This window comes from Emys orbicularis, chromosome 2 (genome assembly GCF_028017835.1).
Source record: "Emys orbicularis isolate rEmyOrb1 chromosome 2, rEmyOrb1.hap1, whole genome shotgun sequence".
Lineage (NCBI taxonomy): Eukaryota > Metazoa > Chordata > Testudines > Emydidae > Emys > Emys orbicularis.
In genome coordinates, this window is record NC_088684.1 from 61631086 (window position 1) to 61653998 (window position 22913).

At 39.7% G+C, this 22913-nt stretch overlaps 1 protein-coding gene across 1 annotated transcript in view; it reads right to left on the reverse strand.

The window, feature by feature from the left end:
• The window catches only part of CSPP1 (centrosome and spindle pole associated protein 1), a 153052-nt gene that overhangs the window by 44620 nt on the left and 85519 nt on the right, over positions 1–22913 (reverse strand). Inside the window, exons 21-26 of the mRNA XM_065398133.1 lie at positions 21381–21533; positions 15589–15693; positions 12813–12879; positions 8594–8714; positions 6619–6764; positions 5469–5609 (exon numbers count right to left, since the gene is read on the reverse strand). Coding sequence (XP_065254205.1) covers positions 5469–5609; positions 6619–6764; positions 8594–8714; positions 12813–12879; positions 15589–15693; positions 21381–21533 — 733 coding nt within the window. The remainder of the gene's footprint in view (positions 1–5468; positions 5610–6618; positions 6765–8593; positions 8715–12812; positions 12880–15588; positions 15694–21380; positions 21534–22913) is intronic.

A 22913-nucleotide genomic window follows, 5' to 3' on the forward strand; every position in this document is an offset into this window, starting at 1 on the left:
TTATTTAAAACTACATTATCCATTCCGAATTGGCAAGAGATGAAATTGACAATCTGTACTCAAATTAATGGAATGAGTCAAAATTGTCTTTCATAGCTGGCAAAGCACACTCCTCCAGATAAATCAGAGCCTTCTCAAAGGCAATGTGGCCTGTTAATCAGAAACAATCTGATTGGGAAAATATTACAGTTCAAAAGATCCCTGCCCCAAGAAGGTCACAATTTAAGACAAGATTCATGATTACAATGTTCATGACTGCGTTCTGGAGCTGAGCGGGATCCATGCTTGCTGCGGTATGGAGTCTGCAGAGTTCACTCAGGAAAAAAGGCGCGAAATGGTTGTCTGCCGTTGCTTTCAGGGAGGGAGGGGGAGGCTGTACCCAGAACCACCTGCGACAATGTTTTTTTGCCCCATCATGCACTGGGGTCTCAACCCAGAATTCCAAGGGGGGTGGAGACTGCGGGAACTATGGGATAGCTATGGGAAAGCTACCCATAATGCAACGCTCTGGAAATCGATGCTAGTACGGTAGCTTGGACGCACACCACCGAATTAATGTGCCTAGTGTGGCCGAATACATTCGAATTTATAAAATCGGTTTCCTAAATTCGAATTATATAAATTCGGATTAATCCCGTAGTGTAGACATACCTTATGTCTCTGTTATCCCTCCCAACCTTTGCCTGACTTGTCTATTTAAACAGTAAGTTCTTTAGAGTAGGGAATGGCTTTCACTATGTTTGTCCATCGCCTGACAGAGGGGCAGTGATCTTTGTTGGGACTTCTTGGTATTAGTGTAATACATTTAATAAACAACAACTAATCACGTAGCTGGTAAGAAGTACTGTTTTTTTACCACAAGAACTGCATACTGTCTTCATTTAATGCAATTACAGTAGTGTTATTGAGAGAATACACCATTTAATATAATTTTCATAAAATAATAAATTAACTTTTTACTTAGCCAGCTTGTTTTAGATAATATGGTATATTTTTGGTTTTAAGCTCAAAAATTTGGAATTTTGTACAGGCCCATAAGTACAGAACCTGCTGCAGAACATTGTTTAAAACTGTATTATTTGCTGCCTGGGTGCCATGGAGTAACTCATCTCCCTGCCAAGTTCTTCTCTATAAAGAGATGTTTGGTGGCTTTAAATTTCATATGGAAACTTGTGACAATATCAGGTGTTCAAAAACAATTCAATTAAGCTATTAACTATTTTCTAATTACAATACATGGCACACCATCCCTGAACTTATCTGTAAGGCTACTCACCCCTTCCTCCTACAAATCTCTTCTCAAACATCACTTGTAACCATGATGCCTACAATTATTCAGGAAACATGATGGCTAAGCTGAGGACAGTTGGAAAAGTTGATATTTATAAAATTAAAAAAAAAAAGAAAAGAAAACCCAAACCTTCATATAACAGAGGTTACTTAACTGTAACTGAAGGCTCTTTCAGATGTGTGGTCCCTATCTGTATTCCACACATGGGTATGCATGCACACCAAGGCTGGAAATTCTTCAAAGCAGTGTCTGTTAGTCCACATATGTGCAGTAGCTCTTCTCGTGGTCCCAACTGAGGGTATAAGAGGCAGTGTGGGTGGATGCCTCTCCAGTTCCCCTTCTTACCGCAAATCCAATAGAAGAAGAGGTGACAGAGGGCAGGTAGTGGAATACAGCTAGGGACCACACATCTTGAAGAATCTCCAGTTACAGTAAGTAACCTCCACTTCTTCGAGTGCTGATCGCTATGTGTATTCCACATGTGGGTGATTGGCAAGCAGTGGGAGGATATGGCTTGCCCATGATATCTCTCTGCTGTAGCAATAAAAAGTCTTGGTGATTTCCTAATGGGTTTGGTTCTTTGCAGGTAGAATGCCAGGGCATGCTGAATATTGATGGAGTGAAGTCTCTTATCTTCAGAGGAAGAGCAAGGTTTTGGAAAAATACAGGTATTTTGTTTGATTGATATGGAACTCAGAGACAATCTCACTGTCTCTTACACTCTTAATCGGGAGCACGAGAAGAGCTACAGAACATGTGCAGGCCAAAAGACATTGCGCATGAGTACCCCCATGTGTGGAATGCACATAGGAAATGGTACTCAAAGAAGAACAGTGTATTTAGGTATACAGAAATTGTAAATATTTAATATTCTTCCTCTACCCTGCTCTTGCTGTATTGTTTGTCTTCTCACAGACAAGTTTCTGGGGCAGGAACCTTGTCTAACTCTGGGTCTGTATACCACCTACCACAACAAGGCTCTGATCTTGACCCGGGCTCCTCTGGGCACTACTATAATATACATAAGAAGAAGAATGATGTTTAAAGCCTTAAAACTACATCTTACACAAATCTTTTCATTAAAATCAGTGTCTGCAGCATTCCCATTAACAAGTGCAAATAAAATATAAAAATTAAATTAAAATATGCTAATCATATAGCTCAAGCAAAGTTGCATCAGCCACATATTTTTTTTTTATCTGTTGCTCCCCCAACACTGTTAGCAGAATCTCTAAAATTACTGTCTTTGCCTCTAGAGCCAACAGCAGTGTAATTTTCATACTATATATATATATATATTTCTTTTTCCCACTCATTTCTTTTTCCCTTGAATGAGACAACAAGAAAAGCGTCTGATCCATTTTCACTGGAGAAAAAGGAGCTGAATTTGACTCTGAGGAAGGTTAATTGGAAAATTAACAGAGAAAAGGCAAAGAACACATATTTCTCTTGTCCAGAACTACAGAGTAGGAAGTGACAGTAACAGACTATAAGTAAGTGTAAAATAGAAGATGGACAATGAAAGTCACAAGACAAAGGAGGACAAAGAATTGGTGGGCTGGGGAGAATGTCCCCTACAAGGACCATGAAGCAGCTTAAAAATAAAGAGATTTCCCAGAATTGTGCTCAGGGTTCAGTTACTTGTCTGCCAATCTAAACTGCCCTGGAAAAGGGAACATCTGGCTTTTTTCAGATTAATGTTATTTAAAACTACATTATCCATTCCGAATTGGCAAGAGATGAAATTGACAATCTGTACTCAAATTAATGGAATGAGTCAAAATTGTCTTTCATAGCTGGCAAAGCACACTCCTCCAGATAAATCAGAGCCTTCTCAAAGGCAATGTGGCCTGTTAATCAGAAACAATCTGATTGGGAAAATATTACAGTTCAAAAGATCCCTGCCCCAAGAAGGTCACAATTTAAGACAAGAAGTGTATTTTTATATACATTTGTTTTTTATATACTGTATATAAAAGTTATAGTGTACATGAACACCAGAAAAGCCTGTCACAGAAAGAACAAACCCAAGAAATATTCATCATCTTCCTCATTAATGCATAACATATTTTTAGCTCATCACGCAATAAACACACAACTTTTGTCCTTCAGGATCAATTCGGTCACCCTTAGTCATATTGGGATGACTTGTAGAGTAAGATACTATCCAGGTCTCCTAGGACAGTTGCAAAAGAACTATTTTCCCCAACAAAAGCTACAAGTGGCAGGAATACTAAAGCCTTTACAAGCATTTATTCCAAACTTTTAGCAACTGGAACTGTAGGTCAGCAAGAAACTCCAAATTGCAATTTTTAGGAGAAGGGCTTCTCCCCAGGAGCTAAGCTGGACAAGTTTGGGCAGACAGATAAGTAACAGCTTGCCTGTGATAATGCGCCTTGCATTCCAGAATCTGAGCATTCTTTACAACAAAAAGTCTCTAGTTTTTATGGTGGCAAAATAACCTCCAAAATTGTGAAGCAAATGCCATTATGTCTACTTGAGTCTTCAGAGATCCTGAAACGACAGCTCTGGCAGAGGTGAGAACTGCTCCATTCACCTGAATGGACATTTTCTCTGAACATTACTGACAGAAATGAATGTCAATAATGTTAACTAACTAAAATATGTAAGAAAGAAAGATGACATTTAGATGATGTCACTGAATCCACAGTATGAAACAAAGAGTGATTATTTTATGACGACCTGTATCCAATCTACTGCAGGCAGCACTCATTCTGGCATTTCAAGTGAGTGGAGATTTGGTGTAGATGCAGAATTTGTGAGATTACTACTTGTTTTTCAGGTAGGGTCTTCTTCCCTCTTTCATGAAGGCTGTAGCCTCAAAACTACCACCATGCAGGAAATAAAGTCTATACTAATTTAGTCTTTCTAGCTGTATGTATCTAGCGATCTTAGGGCATTCTATAGTGCCCCTCAGTGTAATATTTAATTGCTTCCCAAGTCAATTAGATCTGTATAGCAAAGCTTCTGGTGTACTTCATAGGTCTTTTGCTCTTCTCCCTTCTCTGTTAGAGGAAGGTCTGATCGGGATCTCTTTTGTTTTTATCTGTTTCTCTCGTTCTTTCTTTTTCCCAATTAACCAAGTTATGCTGAGGAGGATTTTGCAACATTGCCTGAAAGTGGTCAGACTCTGAAAGCTCATTCCACAGCTAAAATTTCTCAGAGTACAATTTGACTTCAATTCTCATGTGCTTTGTCAACTGCATTTTTACAGAGAAGGTCAACTGTTTTAGGGCATCATGGAATGGAGAAGTGGTCACTTGTAAAGCTGCATCCTAACCCACTGATGGCTTTGAAGATAAGACCCAAGGTACTGAAATGGCAGACGATTGGTTCAAAGACGTTTTGTATTATTGCATACAGAAAATGAATGAAGGTGAAAAAGTTAATTTACCTAACAAGAAACAGAGACAAATCCTCCATTGAATTTCAATGGAGTTATGACAATTAACACCAGCTAAGGACCTGCCCCACTGTCTTCAATACTCCAAAAGGGGACCTGCAGTGTAAGGCTATCTTAGTTGCTACATCTGACATGGGGCTTCTATGACAATGGCTGGTTTTGAGACTGAAAACAGCAGAACTTTGTCTTCACTAATCCTCAGCATATTTCTTGTTCAAAAGTCAGAGACACATTATTAGCTATACTAACTTCAGTCTAAATAATTCTTGGTTTCCAAAACTATCTGTGATGAGTGTGGAAGTATTGTTGCCTTGCAGAACTAATCTGCTAATGACTGAAGACCATCTTCAGTCACTTCTGTCAAACTCATCTTCCAGAAAGGGAAGCTATTTACGACTCTTTAGATTTTAAGAAACAAGAACTGCCCTAAACTTCTGCTATATTTTTTAAAATAATCATGAAATCACAATAAAATTACTCCCAAAGAACCAAGGGGAAGCATCCACTCTAGCAATGGAAGTGCAGACAGATAGACTGGCTTTTTCTTTATTATGTAGTATTAAAATATATAGAACTTCAACAGTAGTTTTACCTTTCTGTTTTCCAACAAATTATTGTGAACCTGCATGCATTCTTCAGAGCAAGCCAATGAGTTAAAGGAAATTTAAAACTATAATTGAGGATTATTACAATTATATCAAAAACAAAGCCAATAAAAATACATTATATTCTCTCAAGTCACTCTTTTCTTACCTTCTGCATCCCTCCTCATTTTCATTCTGTTGAGTTTCTTCCGCTGCGCTCTTAGCAATGCTTGCTGTTGAATCTCTAAGGTTTGATCATCTTTTGGGGGATCGGGGTACATATATCTCAAGTCTGCTCGTGTTTCTGAATCTGTTGCATAGATTGTGAATTTTAAATTTCATCACAACACTATTTCAGAAACATTTACCTTAAAAATGTGAACTACATGCATTTAAAAGCACTAGGACTATCAAAACTAATAATGGCAAAAAAAGTGGATGGCTTGTAATAATATGTTAAAATACCACTTCATAAAAATATTCATAGATGGCGGTAAAGTGTATCAAATGAAAAAAATAACTAAGCAACTTCAATTTGCCAGAAAACAAACAAACCCAAAGACCGTAACAATGTATAAATACCTGGGATGGTTAGTAGTGGTTGGATTAGGAGTTTCAATGATTCTATGGTAATGACAACAACTAAATTAAAGGGTTGACACAGTGAATTTTGATTGTGGTGATACTTCTTTTGGTTAATAAGAAAGCACAGATATGTCAGGTGTAAACTGCTGTCAGACACTGAGGGTGGGATTTCAAAAGTGCCTAAATTATTTAAGAGCACAAATCCTGTAGACTTTCACTGGGACTTGTGCTCCAAAGCCACTTTGGGATTTTCAAAAACACCTCTCAGCACCTTTATGTGAATGGATCATTGCACACACAAGTGCATTAAAAAGCTGCTGAAACATTCGTATGCTTTCCTGTTTAATGGAAATTAAGTATATCATCATTTTGGGGAACCAAAATATTTTGCACTGCAAATTGATATACATGCTCCACAAAACCACCACAGAATGTGTTATACAATGCCACTAAAAACATTCCAAGGGGCTGTTTTAGCAGCCAGGAATGAGCTGGATATAGTGGTTCCCTGGCCATACTACTTATGCCATGGTGTAGCAGGCAGTGGACTCCTCAGCTCACTAGTTAAACCAGAATGCCAGTAGAAAAGAAGATACAGTGAGGGCCAGGACCCTGTCCATAGTGTTTGTGTTAAGGGCAACTGTGAGAAGGATTACTGAATTTTCTTTTAAATGCTAGGAAATGATTAAGAGATGCAAATAAACCTCCAATTAGAAAGGATAAAATCCACTTGCCTGTGTATTTAAGTTCATTGAACTCCCTGATATTCTGAACATTGACAGGGTCAGCTGCACCCTTTGATGAAGGTCGCCTGACTGGAGCTTGCATCCGAAGCCTGGCCATCTCAAATACATCCATTACATTTTTATCTCTTTTCCTGCTTGAAAAGTTTGTAAACCAAACATTCAGTGTCACTAACAGTTCCTCATTCATAACTTATTTGAACATGTCACTCAGTATTACTCCAAGTGAAGACTATTACTTGGATATTGTATCCTGCCACTCAAAGAATAAAACTATTTGAAATTTGAACACAGTTTTAAAAATAATTAAATTTCTTTGTGCATTACAAATGGAGGCAATGTGGTATCTAAGTTCACACTGATGACATGGAAATGAGCTGGATGGTCCTATGATTACTATGTGATGAGATTTGCAAATAATCAAAACATAAAAGAAGGATAATGCAAAATTCATTTATTTAACCAGTGCAGTTCTAATCATTTGTGTTAGTATAGTTATATAGTACACTAGTAAATGTTCTGTGGTATATTTTTGTAATGAAGTATTCATAACAACATACCTCTCTACAGCAGTAGGCTATTATACAGACACTGCTGGCTTTGTACACACATTATGGCCTGAGGAAAAAGGACTAGTGAAATGTGAATTACCAAGATTCTAGTGTATGTCTGAAGGAATGTAAACACTCAAACCAAAAAAAATAAAAAAAAAAATACAAGAAGCTATTTGTTGGGTCAAGTATTTTCTATATTTAAGACATACAAAAGGAGAAATCTATTATTTCAATTTAAATTCAGATGAAATGATAACTAGCAACAGCAATGTACAACAGTAGACGTAAGAACTAATGTTGGAGTTGTATTTTCCAGGTGCAAACACGTGCTTTACTGAAAGAAATGGAAACTGGAGCCCAGCTGGCATCAGAGACTTATATTTTCCCCTTAAAATCTTAGGTTTAGAAAGCAATGGATATACATAATAACCAACTGGATAATTCCTCTGAAAAAACATATATACATGAAATTCATAGATAAGGCCAAAAGGGACCACTATGATCATCTAGTCTGATCTCCTGCATTATACAGACCATTGGACTTCACTGAATTAATTCCTGTTTGAACAAGAGCATATATCTTTTTAGAAAACATGTAATATTTGAACATTTCCAGTGAAGGAGAATCCACAACCACCTTAGGTGAACTGTTCCAATGGTTAATTACCCTTATTGTTAAAAATTTGCTCCTTATTTCTAATCTGAATTTGTCTTGTTTCACCTTCCAGCCATGGTATCTTCTTATACTTTTGCCTTCTAGACTGAAAAGCTCTTCATTATCAAACTTCCTTTTCCCCGCATAAGTATTTAGAGACTACAATCCTGTCAGTCTTTAACCTTCTCTTTGACAAGCTCAACTGATTAAGCTCCTTGAGTCTTTCACTATAGCTCATGTTTTCCAACTGTTTAATTGTTGTGGCACTTCTCTGAACCCTCTGAAATTTACAACATCTTTCTTGAATTTTGGTCACCAGAACTGGACACAGTATTCCACCAGTGGTCACACCAGTGCCAAATACAGGGGTAATAGAACCTCTTGTTATCCTGCCAGATATTGCCATTTATACGTCCAAGGATTGCATTAGCCCTTTTGGCCACAACACACTGGGAACTCATGTTCAGCTGATTATTCACTCTGACCCACGAGACTTTTAGATTCACTGCTTCCCAGGATAGAGTTCCCTATCCTGTAAGCATGGACCACAGAACACCCTAAATTACGCATTTTGCAGGGTGTCATGCTCAACAATGTAATGCTGTATTATAAAAGAGTTTGAACATTTTGTATGCAAGTTTAATCCCGTAACTGTTTTCATATTTTTGCTTTTGCTCAAGTGTGTTCTGGCAGGTTAATATAGCTTTAGGCATAGTGCAAGAACTGGCTTTAGAAGTGTGTATTTAAAAAATCTCACCTTGTAGTGGCTACATCATCATCACTGGCTACACTGAGCAATTGTTCCTGAAGTCGCCGCTCTTCACTTCGGAGCTGTTTCCTCATCTCTGACAGCTCATTTATCACATTCTTTCTTTCCTCTGGAATTTAACATAGATAATTAAAAAAAAAAAAAGTGATAGAGGAACACTATTTGTTTTGGCCACTTCAGAAATCTAAAGTGTAAAAATACGTTGATTGTTGTTAATACTAAGATAATATATATAATAAAAATGCAGGAATGTCAGTTTGTGTGTCACTTTGAAGCCTAAAATGTCTGTAGAGTCAGTGCAAAGCTATGGGAATAGCTACAAGCATGGTCAAGAGCCCTTCTTGTTCAGAATACTACCAGGTTCAATCACCACTGGGTTTTGAAGTCTGTTACTGTCCAATTTTTAAGTACCCAGTCATTCTGACTGTACAAATTACACACATGCCACAGCAAGGCATGTATCTATGCCATGCCAAGAGTCCTAGACCACTGTGATACCAGAAGTAATTCAACCAACCACCCTTACTCTACAGCTAATTTGCATGCAACAATTTCATTGGTTATATGATGGAGACTGCACAGATGGTGGATTGCCTGGCCCAATTGCCACAGTTCTTCAAAACCGCCAACACAACAAGCACACACAATAACCCCAAAACACAGACCCTCAAGCAGCACACCCCTTATTTGTCATGCACACAAGCCAACACAAAAGTCCCAGTACAATCCCCCCAAAACATAAATCAACACAACCACCCTCACAACATAACCAGCACATACAATAACCCCAAACATCACTCTGAAGACTAGAATGTCTGTTGAGTCCATGTGAAGAGAGGGAAACAGCTACAAGCATTGCTGAGAGCTCTTTGTATTTAGAATATCACCAGATTCAATCCCATCACTGGGATTCACAGTCTATCATGGTCTAATTTTTAAGTTCTCAGCCATTATTGGCTTTTTTACAAATATGACTTTATGATTAACCCCATGCAACAGCACAGGCTTTCAGCTACAGTACTAGTGATTATATCAACATGATCAAGATGCAGCCTTTTATACATTTTAAATTAGTATAGATTTTATATTTAGAGACATCCCAAGGAACCGATTACAGAGTTGTAAGAGGCATCCAAGATTAACAATCAGAAATGTCCCATCTTGTATAAGCAAGGGGGGGGAAGGGCGAGAGAAGATACAATTTGATTAGACCAGCAAGCAATAGTTCCTCCCCCAGCATCCTGATTGACTTTGGGGTTAGGAGAAAGGACAGCTACTATTTTCTTAACCGTGACATGCCCTCCCTGCTCCATGTGGAGTCTGGTTAGTGAAAGGTAGGGCCTGGAAGCTGTGCCAGGAGGGCTGGGACCTTGCGTCTCTATCTTTTGGACTGCCACTGGACAGGTAACAGGCAAAATTAGATTTTTGTTCATTCTGCCTCCCCCTGGGATTTATGAGACTCCTTCAGAGCTAAGGTCACTGTCTTCATCACCCAATTATTAGCATATTCCCCCCTCCCCCCAAATGTCTAGTGATTACACTGGTCTGCTGTGGATCTGGCCAAACTCTTTTTTTCTGGTCAGGAAGGAATTTTGCCACATGCAGAGGTGTTCAGTTCATGGCATGCTAGGTGTCAGGGCCCAACTCTTGGGATAGATCTGAGAATGGAGCCCAGAAGCCTGCAAAACTAGACCATACATTGCTTGCAGCAAAGATGCATGGTCATTAAGTCTCAAGCATTAGCATGAGGTCTCAAGCACAAGCATTAGCTCCTATGTATCCTCATTTCTCACATGAGGGCTGGGCTGAACCTTCTGGTTAGGGCTAGGATAAGGATAGCATTCTCTCTCATTTGGTGTTCCTCTACACTGTACCCAGTCAAACCCCTGTTACTATGGTTAGCTACTAAAAGTTGCAAACCAGTACTTAAAGCCTTCCTCTTTATGTTGTGTCTTATTTGCCTACCTGATCCGACCTGATCAAAGTAAAAATTTCAGCAGGCTCTAAAAGACTATGGATCAGATTTTTAAAGGCATTCAGGCACCTAGAAATACAGAGAGGCACCTAATCCCCATTACACCCACATGTGTCTGAAAAGCCCACTAAGCACCTATCTGCATCTCTAGGCACCTACATATCTTTTAAAATGCAGCCCTGTGTTCTTAATATAAAGTAAGAAAAAGTGTCTTTGCAGCGAGTAGCTTATAACGGAATGTATATACATAACATGAGTAAGGACAGCTAATTGTAAAGGAGAACGGTGGAGTGACAAAACAAAGGGAGAGAAAAACACAGCTCTTCAGAGCTAGCTCTTGAATGAGGCCTGGTCTAGCTATATCACTCAAGGCTATGAAAAATTTCATGCCCTGTATGATATAATTAAGTCGACGTAACTCCCACTACAGATGCAGTGAGGTCAATAGTAGAATTCTTATGTCAACCTAGCTACCGTCTCTTGAGGGGGTGGATTTACTACAGCAATGGAAAAAACCCTTCTGTCACTGTACTAAGTCTCTACACTACAGCAATGTAGCTGCAGCTGTGCCACTGTAGCACTTGTAGTGTAGACATTCCCCCAGTACATACGTACAAAGAATGATGTGATTATAAAGTGATTATTGGCTTGAGTTTGGCACAGCCACATTACTCAAGTGGTGAAACCACAGTGAGTTACACAGCTCATCTCAAACAAGAACCTTATCAGACCACCTTGTACTCTACATATGCCTCAGATTTTATAGAAAACCAGATTCGAGAGAGATTTTAGACATGCCCTTAAACTATTTTTAATCCTTCCAACTGCAGAGTTATGTGATCTTACATATAATGGGCCAAATTCTCTACTGGGTTACATCTGTGTAAGTCATTTACACCAGGGCAAATTAGTTGTAAAATAGTAACAAATTAAATAGTATCAATTCACACCCACTTTGTGCTGGTGTAAATGATTGCACAAGGTGCAGGGCAAGAGACTCTGTCTCAGGGACTCCAAATTCTATAGAACTCAGAAGAAGAGAAAATATACAGTTTATAAATGGAAAAATGTATTGGGAACAAGAACGACAGAAATCACAAATGAAAAGCCCTACTCGCTATTAGATAGTCTAGTCTACTTCTGCCAGTGGAGGACTGTTCCCTACAGTAATTCTGGAGTGCTATGCTCACTGTAGTCACAACTGTCCCAAATAAGGATTCTAGCACCTTCTACTGGAAGACAATCCCACTGTCTAACCCAGTGGTTCTCAACCAGGGGTACATGTACCCCTGGGAGTACTCAAAGGTCTTCCAGGGGGTACTCAACTCATCTAGATCAGTGTTTCTCGACTAGGGGCTTGCAGCCCCGGGAATGGTCATGGGATGGGTTTAGGGGGGTTGCAAATGCAGGGCTGGCATCAGGAGGTGGCAAGTAGGGCAACTGACCAGGGCCCCACACCATAGGGCCCCCCCAACAAAACTAAGTTACATGCTTCAGCCCTGGGCGGCAGGACTTGTGAGACAAGGCTCACAAGTAAAAACAGGCCCAAGTATCACACTGAAATGTAAGTACAATGTTTATATTCCAATTGATTTATTTTATAATTATATGGTAAAAATGAGAAAGTAAGCTGTTTTTCAGTAATATGTGCTGTGACACTTTTGTATTTTTAGGTCTGATTTTGTAAGCAAGTAGTTTTTAAGTGAGGTGAAACTGGGGGTACTCAAGACAAATCAGACTCCTGAAAGGGGTACAGTCGTCTGGAAAGGTTGAGAACCACTGGTCTAACCAATCTCACTACCAAGAAAATTTCCTTATAACCAGCACAAATTTATTTTCTTTATTTCATAACAGTAGCCCTAGTTATACTCATATCATGTTCTACCCTAAAGCAGAAGCGTGATTAATATTAATGTGCTAATACCATGCAAACAAATGCATTTTCTTACATGAGACTTCTTTAAATTAAGGATGATTTTCAAAATAAATTGCCAATATCTGAAAACAAAAGATCAATAATTTTTCCACTAGGGTATATGAAAAAAATGTTTGTTAGAAAAAATTCAAATAAAAGTATTTGCTGGTATCTTTGGGATCTAAAAGTGTCGGAGTTTCTCTCTCCACAAGATAATTACAGTCAATATCAGAAAAGTAGACAACAGAGAAAGAGGAGATTAACATATATAAAGGTGTATATTAGTTATGCTATCATGGAATAAAGAGAATACCAACCATATGCACGCATCTGGTTTCTTCTAGCTGGGACTGGAGGAGACAGAACTCTGGATTGTGGAATATCCTAACAAATATAACAAATATGTCATTTTCATACTTAACAGTAAGTAAGCACTTCAGACAGATGAGAAATTAAAAAGTACTGAACCTAAAAATATCTGATGCCTGATCATACTGAAACTACTGGCAGAATGAGGGAGAGAGAATGAGAATCTGACAGTCTCTAGTCATCTCTATTACTTAAAAAATCTGCTATTTAAATACATACTAAAATCACCATCATCAGTTATTTGTACTGTGGTAATATCTAGAAGTCCCTGTCAAGGACTACCAAGGCCCAACTGTGCTAGATGCTGCACAAACCTATGAATAAAATCAGACCCTGTCCCAGAGAGCTTGTTAGAGAAGCTTCTGGATTGGGACTCAAGAGGCGCTGAGGGCTCTGGAACTGACCCACATGGACTATGCTGTAACTTTCTGTTCTCCATGTTAACTAAGGATTTTCTACACTGTGTTCCAGACATCTAATAAACCCTCCTGCTTTTACAACATTGGCTGAGAGTCACTCCGCACCCCGTTGGGTGTGTAACTCCCTCAGGTGCCCCACTCAGGTGGACTCACTGAAGGGAACTCATGGCGTGAAGTAGTGATGCTGAAGGCTCTGAGGTTTGGTGCCAGGAGGCAGTGAAGCCAAGTGGATTGCCCTAGTGAGAATGTGACCCTAACGGGGTTGGCACATTGGAAGAGTCCTCCCAGGGACTGTTCCAGATCTGTGCAAGAGCATCCGTGACAGATGTGAAGGAGGAAACTGTGATATTACCTGTTAAGAAATAACTTATCTGTACAGGAAAATATGCATCCAAGCTCTTGATGTAAAATATATTCTATTGAACACTGAATTAGTTTAAGACTTTCAATTCTCTTTATACCTTGAGACACATGGGTACAAAAGCAACCATCGCTCCATGGATAAGTGTTACCTCAACCATGAAAACTAATGTCAAGTTCTTCTTTGAGAGAGCAGATAATATAACTCCATCAGGAGCTCTTTAATGACCTGAAAATCAAAAAAGAATCCTACAAAAAAGAGGAAACATCGACAAATTGCTAAGGATGAGTACAAAAGAACAGCATGAGCAAACATGAACAAAATCAGAATGCCTAAGGTACAAAATGAGTTATACCTAGCAAGGATTATAAAAAGCAATATGAAGAAGTTCTAGAAATAAAAGCAAGAGAAAGATGAAGAAAAGTGTAGGACCTCTATTTAGCAGGAAAGAAGAGAAAACAACAGACAACATCAAGAAGACTGAGTGATGCCTATTATGCTTCAGTCTTGACTAAAAAGATAAATTAATATTGACAACAAGGGATAATGAACACAAGCCAAAATAGTGAAATTATAGGTTGAAGAATATTTAGATAAATTAAATGTCTTGAAGTCAGCAGGACCTGATGAAATTTCACTCGAGGGTACTTAAGGAACTAGCAGAAGCAATCTCAGAACAATTAGTGATTATCTTTGAGAACGCACGGAAGACGGGTAAGATCCCAAAAGACTGGAGAAGGGCAAACATAGAACTTATCTTTAAGAATGGGAGCAAAGAGGACCCAGGGGATTATGCACCAGTTACCCTAACTTCAATACCTGGAAAGATACTGGAACAAATTATTAAACAATCAATTTGTAAGCATCTAGAGGATTGTGGGATGACAAGAAATAGTCAACATGGGTTTGTCAGGAACAAAGCATGCCCAGCCAACCTAAATTTCCTTCTTTGACACGGTTATTGGTCTTGGATGGGGGAGGGGAAAGCTGCAGATGTGATATATTTTTATTTTAGTAAGATTTTTTATACAGTTCCACATGACAGTCCCATAAGCACACTAGAGAAATGTGGTCTAGATGAAATCACTATAAGGTGGCTGCAAAACTGATTGAAAGACCATACTTAAAAAGAGTAGCTATCAATGGTTTGCTGTAAAACTGGAGAGGACATAGGTGGGGTTGCAGGGATCTGTCCTAGGTCCAATACTATTCAATATTTTCATTAATGATTTGGATAATGAAGTGGAGAGGCCTCAGCTGGGGCACTGAGTGCAGTTCTGGGCACAGGCGTTAAGAAAGATGTGGACAAATTGGAGAGAGTCCAGAGGGGAGCAACAAAAATGATAAAAGGTTTAAAAAAACCTGACCTATGAGAAAAGGTTAAAAAAAACGGCATAGTTAGTCTTGAGAAAAGAAGATTGGGGGACAGAGGTTGTGAAATCCTCATCATTGGAGGTTTTTAAGAACAGGTTAGACAAACACCTGTCAGGGATGATCTAGGATTATTTGGTCATGCCTCAGTGCAGGGACTAGATGACCTCCCAAGGTCCTTTCCAGTCCTATATTTCTGTGATTCTATGATGCAAGGGAGAACTTGAGAACTTACAACAAATGTCAGTTCAGAAGTAGGCTGCACTATCTTAGCAATAAAGGCATTCCATCATCTCAGTTATTGTCTATATATCTTACATAAAATAGAAAGGTGGTATTGACCCCTTCAGAAAGAATATATCCAGAATACATTTAAGAATTTAGACAGAGCAGATGATTTAAAAAAAATATTTTAATATTCAAAAAGTTTGCACACCAAAGGTACAGCACTGGCTATGGCAAGTGCATCACAAATTATTTGCACTGTTCTGTCAAAACTGCAACTGGTCACTGATATTTTCACACTCTACCACTTGTACACTAATTATTAAGTTTGAAATAGAAGAATCATACTTGCGTGTAATAAGACATATGGCTTTCAACAGAAGGAGGCCTCTCGTCCTTCTGTAAGGACTTGTTCTGAAGAGCAGGAATGACAGGAGAAGGTTGCCTTGAAAACTGAAAATCAGGAAAATGTACAAAATTGTAACAAATTTCCTATTAATGCTTAATGAATTATATTAAAAGGAGGAGCTGGCTAAAATAAAAGCTTATTGAAGCTTTTAACCCTTCATAAAATGCTTCTAATATATTCATCAGCTGTATTTTAATATCATTTCATTTGCTTGGACTTTCTTTTATTTTATTTTTAGCATTTACATATTTTGCTTTCAATGTTTAACTATTTGTTTTAACAAAAATATTATACAGATAGTTGCCTTTTTTTGTTTACATACAATCATGATAAAGATTTCAGCCTTTTGTAATTAGTTCTTAGATGCATTTTGTGTTGTACTTATAGAAATTACCTTTATAAAATTTATGCGTTATAATTATTTAGTCATCATTTTTAAATCTTATAATTAACTAAGTCACATATCCTCTTTTTTCCCCTCTATTCAAATACCACATTTTTGTAAAATATTTCTCCAACACACACACATACAATGAAATTAATCTATGACAAATTGAGAATCTGTCTGTGTAATCTATGAATTCTGTGTGAGATCATGAACTCTCTGTATGTATCTTTATCAAGATCCAAACTCAATTTTGAATGTACAGGCTTCTGCCTCCTCTGTTTGCCTCCCTGTTCAGATGACATTCCAAAGACTGGTGGCAAACAAACAACAAAAGAGGGTCATTGACTTAAAATGTTGAACCACTGAAATGTGATTGCTTTAGACAATAAGATAGCTCCTAACCAGGAGACCTGGTTTGTCACAGGAGAGGATGCCTTGGAGTCACCTGGGGAAGTTGGCAAGACTGGCAAGGGAGTTACCTGACAGAGAAGACTGGAAGCTTTTAAAAAGCGAGGAGCTAATTTATTTGCAGTCTTTGGCCATTTTTTTCCAGCTCAAGATAAGGGAGAACCAATCCAGTACACAGGGCCTGCATGAGACCCTCCTGAACACAGATGGCTCGAAAGGGATATTGGGTTTAGGATGTTTGTCGTGTTATATATGATCTGTACTCTCTTGTTCTTTGTTAATTAAAAGAGCAATAATGTGCTACATTTGGGGAAAAGCATCTGTTGTGAAGCAGATCACACACACAATCACATGCTTTCAGAGAGAATTAAACTATGAACCAGAATGCTCACACTTTGGGGAGGGATTCTGTGGTAGGGTGTGAGTCAAGGAAGTCTGAAAGGGCAGCAATACACACGAAAGGGGCTAGGCAATTAGACAGTGGGTTCTGCCTCTCAGGAGATGTTGCTAGATAGCAGGCCTGTGCCTCAGAGCGTCCCTATGGACTCCAAGATTGGGGCAGTGGCTGGATTTCCATTCAAACTCCAGAAGGCTTAAAGCACCTGGGAATCCAGAGGCTTGGATTCTCATCACAGCATGTGGTGGGAGGCCGGCAGGAGGCACCCGACTGGATCTGTGACATAAGCCAACTGTCTTTCACTTAGATAACGTCCACTATTATTAAATGTGGAGGATTTCTTACATCATTCAGGGCAGAGGAAAGGAACTGGGTAAGAATTTTAGACCCTAATCAATCAAATCTCAAATTTGAGAGGATGTTCCTAGGCCCATAATTTATCCTACTGTGTTCTTACTTGCATCTGTATCTCACCAAAAGGGTAGACCACGTACACCATGAAAGACTTAGTCCAACCAGGGAGCCTAGCCTACACAGTAGACTGGAGACACAAGACATCCAATCTATAACTGCCAGGAGGTACCACGGAGATATTTCTGAATCAAGCTATTCTGGTTTTCAACTGTTTTGCTAAAAAAAAAAAAAATCAAAATTTTTCATAAGGAGAGACATTTTCTGACCAGTTATACTATGTGTATAGTAGTCCGTTACCATGATGACTATATCAACAAGGCCAACTGACAACTCTCTGACTCAACCTTCCAAAAAGAACTCAAAGAAGAACCAATACCACAATTCATCCAGGAATTTAAGAATAGCATCAAATCCTTCCCCAAAAACTCAGAGAGACTCTACAACTTCATCCCCCACAAACCCACCTGAGGGACCTTCTACACACTTCCCAAGACACACAAACCAGGGAACCCAGGCAAACCCATCATATCTGGTCATGACACTCTGGCTGAAGGAATACTGGAACTCAGAGAAACCATCCTCTAACCACTCAGCACGCAAACTGCCAGTTGCTTCAAAGACACAATCAACTTCCTCCAGAAATTCCACAATACTAACAGTCTCCCTCAGAACACCATCCCTGTCACCATGGATGTCAGTCCCCATATGTCAACATCCCTCACAATGATGGCATCGCTGCCTGCCTCAAATATCTACAAGAGAATAGATAACACTCAGATATCCACCCCAAACACATCACCAAATTTATCCATTTCATCCTCACCCATAATAATTTTACATTCAACAAACATTTTGTCCAAACCATGGGAACAGCCATGGGTATTTGGACAGCTCCCCAATTTACCAACTCTTCATGGGTCACATTGAAGGAAAAAATGTGGACATATGCACCACGAAACCAATGATATGCCTGGGATAGATCGATGATATTTTCATCCCTTGAACAGGCAACCTAAACTCACTCATAGATTTCCACCACTTCAGCAACCACCAACCATCCATCAAACGCTGTCTAGCTCACTTCCACACTAGCATCAACTTCCTGGAAACCATGATCAGCTTCAACAGTGGAACCCTACCGACAACTATATACAAGAAACCCACAGATCACCACACCTACCTTCACAGGTCCAGTAACCACCCCAAACACCAAGAAATCTTATCTACAGCCACAGAATATGTTCTGAGATATACACCTTAACACACTTAAAACCACCTTCACCAAACAAGGACACTTCACCAGAGACATAGATTACATTATAGACAGGGCCGGCTCCAGGCACCAGCCGACCAAGCACGTGCTTGGGGCGGCATCTTGTAAGGGTTGGCCAATTTTCGGGTGGCGCTCGGGTTTTTTTGTTTGTTTGTTTCGGCTGGGCAGCGCTCGGGGGTTGTTTGTTTCGGCGGCGTGGCGCTCCGGGGGGGGTTTGTTACAGCGGGGCGGTGCGGCGCTCGGGGGGGTTGTTTCGGCGGGGCGGCAGGGCGCTCAGGGGGGGTTGTTTCGGCGGGGCGCTCGGGGGGGGTTGTTACAGTGGCGTGGCGCTCGAGGGGTTGTTTTGGGGGGCAGGGCTGGGGGGGTTGTTACGGCGGAGCGGCGCTTTTTTTTTTTTTTTTTGCTTGGGGCGGCAAAAAAGTTAGAGCCGGCTCTGATTATAGAATGGGCCACCAAAATTCCCCAAAAGAACCTGCTTCCATATATTATTAAAACAAAAACAAAACAAAAAACGCCAGCTTCTGACCACACATCCTTAGTTGTTACCTACCATCCCACACTGGAATCCATATAGGGTAACACAACCCATACTCAATGGGGACCACATCCTGAAAGAAATCTCTCTCAAAACCTACCTCTCCTGGTCTTCAAACAATCCCCCCTAACATCTCCAAACTCATCCTCAGAAACAAGCTCCGCACAGACCAGGACACATCAACTCAAAGCAATAGCAGTCCCTGCCAGAACAACATATGAAAAACCTACAGATCTATCTTCACTGCCACAAAGATCAACAACCCCCACAACACACCTTTCATTATCCATGGATCCTACACATGCCTATCACACATAGTGTACCTCATCCAGTGCAATAAATGCCCCAACAACCACTATGTGGGTAAAACGAGATAATCACTATGCTCTCAAATGAACTCATGCAAAAAAATAAGAAGACAAAAATACCTGTACCTCAGAATGACACCCTGTAAACCCCATATTCATCATTCATATTTGGTTGGAATATTTCATATAAAGCGTGCCATGTAAGGTATCATACAAAAGGTGATGATCTGCTGAAACCTGTGGTTCTGTCCAAATATGTATGTCATTAGTGTATATAAAGTTATGAGATTGTGCTCTATGGTTGTTACTGAAATATGCTGTAAGTTTGCTAGTGGCATGCAGAAGATCCCTGCCCACGTTGGTGTTGACCACCCGTTAATCAACTGTGTGACTCAACTATCCAAGCACCACACAATGGGAACTGCTTGATCACTATGACTTAGGGGCTGCTTGTTCACTGTGACTTAGCAAAGCCAACCAGGACATGCCTGGCTAGTGTCTGCCAGGCACATGGGCCAAGGGTATAAAATAAGGAACAGTTGCAGCATGAGGGAGTCTTTCTCCTCCCCCACCTATGCTGGAAACAACTAGGATGCTGATAACATGAAGATATCAGAGGAGACTGGTCCAGGCTTCAGGAGGGAAGTCTGTGCATTAAGGCCTTTAACATCCAGTGGGGTGAGAACATTGCTTGATCTAAATATTGTCTAGTGTGATAAAGTTTAAGGTTTAGATTGTGCACTTATTTTTATTTTCTTTTTGGTAACATCATATTATGCCTACCACTTACAATCACTTAAAATCTATCTTTCTGTAGCTAATAAACCTGTTTTATATTTTACCAAAAACCGTATATTTTGCTTTAAGTGCTGGGGAACCTCTGCTTATTGTACAAAAGCTGGTGCATGTCCTCTTCACATTGAGGGAGGGGCGGACTGGGTAATAAATTTATACTGGTCAGGCTTCTGACCAACGCAAGATGGTACAGCTCTGGGGTCCTAGGCTGGGGACCTGCGGGGGGAGGTGGCTGGTGCCTTTCTCTGTGTGATTCATGAGAGGCTTTGGATCCCTTCATGCAATTTAGCTGGGTGTGGGGCTCCACCTGCTGTTGTGATGAGTGATTAAAGCTCCCGGAAGGGTTTGCTGCTTGTCACTAGCAAAGCATTGTGAGAGACAGCCCAGATTGGGGAGTTAAGGGAGCACAGCAGTACCCCAGTTCCAGGTTGTACCCTGGGGATCCTGTCACAGTGGGGTACCTCATCCAGTGCACTAAAATGCCCCAATAACAACCATGTGACTGAAACGAGACAATCACTATGCTCGTAAATGAACTCATGCAGAAAAATGACAAAAGACAAAAACACCATATTACCTGTGAGCAAACACTTTTCACAAAATGATCATTCTACATCTAACCTGTCAGTTCTCAAACTCAAAGGAAATAGGCTCATCTTTTGAAAACATTGTGCAGAAGAGCTTAAATTCATAACTATGCTCGACACTAAAAATCATGGACTCAGTAAAAACACTGGATTTATGGCTCATTACAATAATCTGTAACCCACTAACTCTCCTTTGTCCTATGACTGCAGAGGTGTTAACTGCCCACTTCACCTGGAATCGTCTCTTGCAACGTGTTAATTTCTTATGATAACCAATCTGTTACATCTTGTATTTAGCTGTGAGACTCTAAGCACCTTTCCCAGATGTGAAGATCTCTGTGTAAGCTTGAAAGCTTGTCTCTTTCACCAACAAAAGTTGGTCTAATAAAACACATTACCTCACCCACCGTGTCTCTCTGTGCATATACTAGACTTTTTTGTCAAAATTTCCCACCATTGCTGGTGTTGGTAGATATAAAGGGAGGACTAGTGAAGACAGGGCCTTCAGCAGCTGCTAGAAAACAGTTGCAGTTTATTACCATGATTCAATTTTTCTAGCAATTGTCTTACTAAAAATAAAATAGGAAAATATGTTTAGACTTTAGAAAGTCCTTAAAGTGTACCACCTTTTTTTCTTCTTCCATCTTTGCTATTTTTTCTCGCTCATAATATTGTCTAAGTTGTTCATTCTGTTTTTCTTCCTCCTCTTTCCTCTGTTTTTCAGCCTCTTTTCGTCTTTCTTCAGTTAATCGAATTAGCTCTTCATTTTTTAATCTTTGCTGTAAAGAGAATATTGTTGGTGAAAAAAAAACAAAAAATCAATATTTTTAAAGGTTTTTTTTATTTTGCTTGAAAAATTAAAATGATATATGAGTGGTAAATATGAATGGAAAAAACAACATAGAATCATAGAATATCAGGGTTGGAAGGGACATCAGTAGGTCATCTAGTCCAACCCCCTGCTCAAAGCAGGACCAATCCCCAGACAGATTTTTGCCCCAGATCCCTAAATGGCCTCCTTAAGGATTGAACTCTCAACCCTGGGTTTAGCAGGCCAATGCTCAAACCACTGAGCTATCCCTCCCTGCCCCACATGCAGATGATCTAATGAACAAAGTTTTCAAATTAGAACTTTTGCCATACACATCTAAAACATCTGAGGTGAAATCCTGGCTCCAGTGAAGTCAATGGCAGAACCCCCACTAACTTCAGAAAGGCCAGGATTTCACCTCGGATGCATTGGTCTCATTCAGAGCTAGATTGAGGCTCAGAGGCTTTTAAAACTCAGCCTTGAGTAAACAATGGTACTTAGCTGTGCCACCCCCACAGGAGCCTCAAAAATAAATTGTTGCTCAGTCAAAATTCTTCCCCTGCTCCTGAAGGAAAGTTGCAACAATACTTGATAGGGTGCGGTTTATTTCCCTCATTATACCAGCCCACCTCTGTTAGTTAATCTGCTGAGAGAGACTGAGACAAGACTCCCATCCCCACCCTAACAAATTGCTCATAAATGGGAGCAAGGGGGCAGAATCTTGAACGCTGGGATTGTGGTCCATGCCACGCCCTAGCCTATGATCTACATAGGTTTTACACAGCCATGCAGAGGATTAGAGGAGGTGTTACTTCCCTGCACAGCGACATAACATAAGGTCACAAGCTATCTATCCCAAGTTAACTATGGAAAGAAATACAATCAAATTAATTCAGCTTTTTAAAACTGAAAAATACATCTAAGCTTTTTATTTTGAATTACATTAAAATTGCACACCGCGATAACAATTTTCATTACCACTTGTTTCAGGGCAAACGTCAAGAAATTACCACTTTTTTTCAAAAATAAGTATTCCAGCCTTGTCCAAAGGAACATTGACAACTTTTTTTAAAAAAAATCTTGCTTCATCTGCAATATTTCCCCCTACTACATTTACAAGTATTTCCAAAGTCTTCTACAACTAAAAGATTAGAGAAAAAATACTTCCCTATGTTTCAGTTTGTTTACTTGGTGAATTTGACAGTAGTCTTCATTCCCCTTGTATGATCAATCTCCTCTGTGCTAACACAGCAGCAGGTGAAAGGAAAAAATATGTTGTGTGACAAAGTTCCTCCTCTATCTTGGTGGGTCCTGTGCTTATTGGCGGATTTTCTTGCCTCAGAGATTC